At 40.2% G+C, this 6,518-nt stretch overlaps 1 protein-coding gene across 1 annotated transcript in view; it reads right to left on the minus strand.

The window, feature by feature from the left end:
• The window catches only part of LMTK2 (lemur tyrosine kinase 2), a 94,592-nt gene that overhangs the window by 43,263 nt on the left and 44,811 nt on the right, over positions 1 to 6,518 (minus strand). The window contains exon 5 of the mRNA XM_003798894.2: positions 1,462 to 1,580. Coding sequence (XP_003798942.1) covers positions 1,462 to 1,580 — 119 coding nt within the window. The remainder of the gene's footprint in view (positions 1 to 1,461; positions 1,581 to 6,518) is intronic.

Raw genomic sequence — 6,518 nt, forward strand, 5'->3', positions numbered from 1 at the left:
TTTCTCATTTAAAAAACTCACTTCTTTAAAAGAAATTTCTTTTTTTTTTTTTTTGAGACAGAGCCTCAAGCTGTCACCCTGGGTAGAGTGTCGTGGGATCTCAGCTCACAGCAACCTCCCACTCCTGGGCTCAAGCGAGTTTCCTGTCTCAGCCTCCCAAGTAGCTGGGACCACAGGCGCCTGCCACAGCGCCCAGCTATTTTTTGGTTGCAGCCATCATTGTTGTTTTTTTGGCGGGCCCGGGCTGGGTTTGAACCCGGCACCGTGGGTGTACGTGGCTGGTGCCTTAGCCACTTGAGCCACAGGCGCCGAGCCGAATTTTTTAATTTTGATGATACAATATATCAGTTTTTCCTCTCAAGGAAGTTTAGCCATATTTTTGTTCCTTCTGCTGTTCCTTCTTGCTTCCTAATCTCTAATCTTAGAGATTCCTTCTTTTATCATTTCTGTTTAGAAAACTTTATCGTTCTTTTATGGTAAGTTTTCTGGTAATAAATTTTCCTAGTTTTCCTGTATCTGAAAATGCCTTGATATCCTCATTCATTCCTAAGGATATTTTCCCTAGATACCCAATTTCAAAGTTCTTTTCTTTCAACACTTGAAGAATGTGCCATTTGTTTCTGCCTCCTGATTTCTGACAAGACATCCACCATCAGTCAATTTGTTTTCCTCCCATAAGTAAGGTGTTGTTTCTCTCTCCCTGTTTTTAAGAGATTTTGTCTTTAGTTTTCAGAAGTTTGACTATAACGTATTGGCACGGATTTCTTGGGGTCTATCCTGTTTGGGATTTGCTTGACTCCTTGAATCTTTAGGCCTTTTCTTTTCCAAATGTCTAGCCATTATTTCTTTGAATACTTTTTCAGCCTCCTCCTCTATCTCCTTGCATTCTGAGGTATCTATCATATGAATGTCAGATCTTCTGTTATAGTCCCCCATGTCCCTGAGGCTCTATTCATTTTTTTCAAGTCTATTTTCTCCCTATTGTTCAAATTGAGCAATATGTATTGTTTCATCTTTACCTTAACTGATTCTTTCCTCTGTCCTCTCCATTCTGCTACTAAGTTCGTCTACTGAATTTTTCGTTTCAGTTATTGTATTTTTCAGTTCTAAAATTTCCACTTAGGTATTCTTCATGTCTTCTATTTCTCTGCTGACACTCTCTATTTTTTCACTTGTTTCAAATGTGCTGAAATTGTTCAATGAAGCATTTTTACGATGGCTGCTTTAAAGTCTTGGCAGATAATTCTAACATCTCTGTCATCTCAGTGTTAATATTTATTGTCTTTTCTTATTTAAGGTGAGTTCTCCTGGTTCTTAAGTGATAAGTGATTTTCAATTGATACCTGAAAATTTTGGGCCTCATGAGACTCTGGTCTTACTTAATCATGTAAGTTGCAGAGTTATACCTGATTTTCACAGACCACACACTACGTTATAGAACACATGATATAGTTTACTTACTAGTAAGGTTCTCCATTTTTCAAAAAAGTATCTTGTTCCTTTGGGCTTGCACTTGCTTTTAACTCCTTCACTATTACTCTTGCTACACTGGTGCCTGTATAAATCTCGCCAAGGAGGACCTAAAAAATTAAAGAACGGTTTTTGTTTCCACCAAAACGGTAAAGAAGTATGTCTCATTTATCAGGTAATAAAATACAGGAAAACAAAGCAATAAGTTATTTTACATACCAACTCACAAAAAGCTTGCAAAACTCAAAATATTTTTCTTTAGTAAAAGGGCCATTTTAAACCATACATCACATATTTGTAACATTCATATATTTTTATATATTTATTTTCCATTTATGTTTAAACATATACTTATTTACTTAAATTTGCCTTACTGATTTATTTAAAAAGATATTATCCTTCATGGAAACTGATATGACTTGACAGAAAAGCAATTTATAAATTCAGTTCAAGCACATCTCAAATGTTTCTCAAAAACACTCAACTAAAAGTTTTGTTATTTAGTCTGTTACATATGAGAAAGTAAACTGACAAACAGCCCATGTACAATCAATCATTGCACTGAAACTTAAAAACTCATGGTATTCCACTGATACTAGACCTTATCTTATACCAAAGCATCAGTCAAAATATACAAAAAAAAAATTCCACTGAAATTAAGAGGAGATGAAATAAGAATGAACTGGCTACAAGGAAATATTAAATATAACACAGGACAGTGGCAAGGCATTCCAAAATATCATATTTAAGATAAAAATGAAGATAAAGGTTTTTATTTAATTAGAGAATAATAAAAACTAAAGGCTTCACTTTAAAAATAGTTTTGCTATTTTCATAAAATAGATTAGTTTTAATGCCCTGGAAGTAGAGTGAGATCTTGAGCACAAGTCAATGTATTTATTAGGAATACAAGGGAAGAAAAATGACAAGAACAAGAAATCCTGATAACTTAATCATTGTCTTTGTTTCAAATAACCAGCTACATGCATTACAGGCACAACAGTCATAGGATATCAGTTTTTGAAGAGGGTAAGAGTAACTGCAGGCTCCTATAACCACCTGGCTTGGCTTGACCCCCATCCCCAAAGCACCCTGGTGCTCCACACCTGCAGAGGTGATTCATTTGAGACCCTGATGACCTCTTAGTTCTTTTATTTCTTTCCAACTATCTTTTCCATGATCTCAGCAACCAATTCCATGGGTCTACACACAACTAATAATTACCTTATTATTGATTCTGATTTTTCTTTTTCTTCCAATTCCTTATTTCCCGTGAATTCACTCCAACAGTGGAACCCAACAATTGTCCAACCTGCCCCCTAAATTCACTCATAGCACTATTTTCCTGCCCCCCCCCCAATGGTCCTCACAATCCAACCTAGAACCCTGCTCCCTCCCTATCACCTCTTGCCCTTTTCTCTGAGGCACATCAGCCTAGCCAGAATCCAGTGCTGGTTTAATCCAACTACCAGTGTGTTTTGTACACAAAAAAAGAGAAAAACACAACCATGATGACTATTCTCACAGGTTTTCAGAGCTACCCATCACCCCCATTTCTTCTCTGGTTCAAACTTCTAACAGCTTTCTTTCTTTCTTTTTTGTTTTTTGAGACAGAGTCTCATTTTGTTGCCCTTGGTAGCTCACAGCAACCTTAAACTCTTGGGCTGAAGCGATTCTCTTGCCTCAGCCTCTCATGTACCTGGGACTACAGGCACCTGCCACAACTAGCTACTTTTAGAGACAGGGCCTCAATCTTGCTCAGGCTGGTCTCAAACCAGTGAGTTCAGGCAATCCACCTGCCTCAGCCTCCCAGAGTTCTAGGATTACAGGCGTGAGCCACCACACCAGCCTCTAACATATCTTTCTACTCCTACTTCTCAAGTAAGGAACAGGCCTTCTATTCAGTGAAAAACAATAAGAAGGGAACTTCCACCAAATCCACTTGCTTCTGTATTTGCTTTCACTACCCAACTCCTCCAACTGCGCTACCAACCCACCCCTTGCTCACTAAGGATTTTGCTCCGGAAATTAGTGCTGTGTATCCCCACTCCCACAATGTCAGTGCCTCTCATCTATACAAGAACATTTTGATCCTGCAATACCATTACTAGGCATCTACCCAGAAGAAAAATATCATTTTATCATAAGGACATTTGCACTAGACTGTTTATTGGTAGCTCAATTTACAATCACCAAATCGTGGAAACAACTTAAATACCCACCAACCCAGGAATGGATTGACAAACTATGGTATATGTAGCCCATGGAATATTATTCAGTCATTAAAAAGAAAGAGATTTTACATCTTTTGTATTAACCTGGATTGAGGTGGAACACATTCTGAATAAATCATCACAAGAATGGAAAAGAATTCAATATACTCAATTTTAATATGAAAGCAGTAGATGATGTAATACAAGGTAAGGGGTAGTGGAATGAGAAGTGAGGAGAGAGGTGGAGATAGGGGGATTGGGGAGGTCACAGTATATGGCACACCTCTTGGGGGCAGAACACAATTATAAGAAGGAATTTAACAAATGCAATCAGTGCAACCTAATTCTTTGTACCCTCAATGAATCCCAAACAATAAAAATAAATTAAAAAAATAAATTTTAAAAAAGAACATGTTGGCTCGGTGCCTATAGCTCAACTGGCTAAGGCGCCAGCCACGTACACCTGAGGTGGCAGGTTCGAATCCCCAGCCCGGACCCGCCAAACAACAATGATGGCTGCAACCAAAAAACAGCCGGGCGTTGTGGCGGGCGCCTGTGGTCCTGGCTACTTGGGAGGCGGAGGCAAGAGACTCGCTTGAGCCCAGGAGTTGGAGGTTGCTGTGAGCTGTAATGCTACGGCACTCTACCCAGGGGGACAGCTTGAGGCTCTGTCTCAAAACAAAACAAAACAAAAATAAACCAATTATTCATAAAAAAAAAAAGAACATGTTGAAAGAGTTTACCATCGTATTTTTTTTTAAAGGGCACATCAAAAAGCCTATCTTGGCCAGGTACAGTGGCTCATGCATGTAATCCTACACTCTGGGAGGCTTAGGCAGGTGGACTGCTTGAGCTCACAAGTTCAAGACCAGCCTGAGAAGAGTGAGATACCATCTCTACTAAAAGTAAAAATAAACTAGCCTGGTGTTGTGGCAGACACTTGTAGTCTCAGTTATTGGGGAGGCTGAGGCAAGAAATCACCTGAGCACAAGAGATTGAGGTTGCTGTGAACTATGATGACACCAAGGCACTCTATCTAGGGCAACAGAGTGAGTCTCTGTCTCAAAAAAACCCCCCAAAACAAAAAACAAAACCCTTTCTTTGGCCTGGTGGAGGTTCCCAAATAGCTATTATTCCCTCTCTCTGCTTCTCTTTGTTTTGTTTCCATTTGTTTGTTTGTTTTTGAGAATGAGTCTCTTTCTATCACCTAGGATAGAGAGCAGTAGTGTGATCATAGCTCACTGTAACCTTAAACTCCTGGGCTTAAGTGATCTTCCTGCCTTAGCCTTACAAGCAGCTAGGACTACAGGAGCATACCACCACTTCCAACTAATATTTTGTAGAGATGGTATCTCCCTATTTCCTAGGCTGGTCTCGAACTCCTGGCCTCAAGAGATCCTCCTATCTCTGCCACCTCTGCTTCCTTTTAGAGAGAAACTCCTCAAGAGAGTTATATAAATACACTGTCTCCTCTTCCTCTCTTGAACCCATTCTACACAAGGATGTGCCATCACCATCATTTACCCAATGCAGCTTCTTTCAAGGACACCAACAAATTCAATGTAGCTGAATCCTAATTCTCCCGGTCTTCATCCTACTCAACTTGTAAGCCATAGTATTCTGTACAATCAATCTGCTTGGAATTCTTTCTTCACCTGACATTCGGAACACACCTCTCTCCTGCACTTCTCCTGGCCCTCTCCATGTACAGAGCCTCTGGGACAAGTCTTTACGCCTCCTTCCCTTCTCCATCTTGAAACTCTCTATGATTTCATCCAGTCTCACAGTTCTAGATGCATACTCCAGCCTGGAATTGCATTTCCAGTTGCCTATTTGGTAGCTCCACTTAAATGTCTTAACAGCCACCTCATACCTAATATAGCCAAAAGTGAACTCCTAACTTTCTCCTCCAAGCCCACTTCTCTTGCAGTCTTTTTTGCATTTCAGTTGACAGTAACTCTTCTCTTCCAGTTAATCAGGCCACAGTCATCCTTGACTGTTTCCTTCCTCCAGATTCCATTATCTAATTCATCCTAAGTCCTGCATGGTCTCATCTGAACATGTATCTTGAGTTCCACCACTTCTTACCACTTCCACTGCTACCACCCAGGTTCAAGCCTATCTAGATCACTCCTTGAATGACTGCACTAGCCTTCTCACCAACTTCCTGATTTCACCCCCACCCCCAACTGCCAGAGTGTTCCTTTTAAAGGTAACACAATTATGTCATTCATCTCTTGACCAACAGAATACTTCCTCATTCCACTGTGAGTAAAACTCAGTCTCTAGGTGCATACAACATTTGCATCTGGCCCCCCATAACCTCCTGAGCCCACCTCTTACAACTAATTATTTACTTCTTGACTCTCTCAACTCGGGGTTTAAGCCTTGTAAAGGTAGGGATTCTAGTTTATTTGCTGCTGCATTCCAGCACTCCACATAAGCTGGGACTTTACCCATCTTTCTCTTATTGTACCCCTATGCTGATTATAATACCTGGGATATAACAGATTTTTCCAAATGGCTCGTATTTGGTAACTAATAAAGGTTGGTAGACATTAAAGATACAAGACAGAAAAATATGAACAGGAGGAGAAGGAGCATCAGACAGATGAGCAAAATATCCTGCTCATGATGTAACTGCCACTCCATTAGAAACCTTTTATAGAGAATGACTGCTATGCTATGTTCCTTCTAAACAACCTATGGAAAAAGGTCACCAAAGCACTGTTCTACAGACCACCTGAAAGGCTATGAAAAACAGAGGTGGGACTCGGCGCCTGTGGCTCAAGTGGCTAAGGTGCCAGCCACATACACCTGAGGTGGCGGGTTCGA

Source organism: Otolemur garnettii, unplaced genomic scaffold (genome assembly GCF_000181295.1).
Source record: "Otolemur garnettii isolate 467f Iridium unplaced genomic scaffold, OtoGar3 scaffold00142, whole genome shotgun sequence".
Lineage (NCBI taxonomy): Eukaryota > Metazoa > Chordata > Mammalia > Primates > Galagidae > Otolemur > Otolemur garnettii.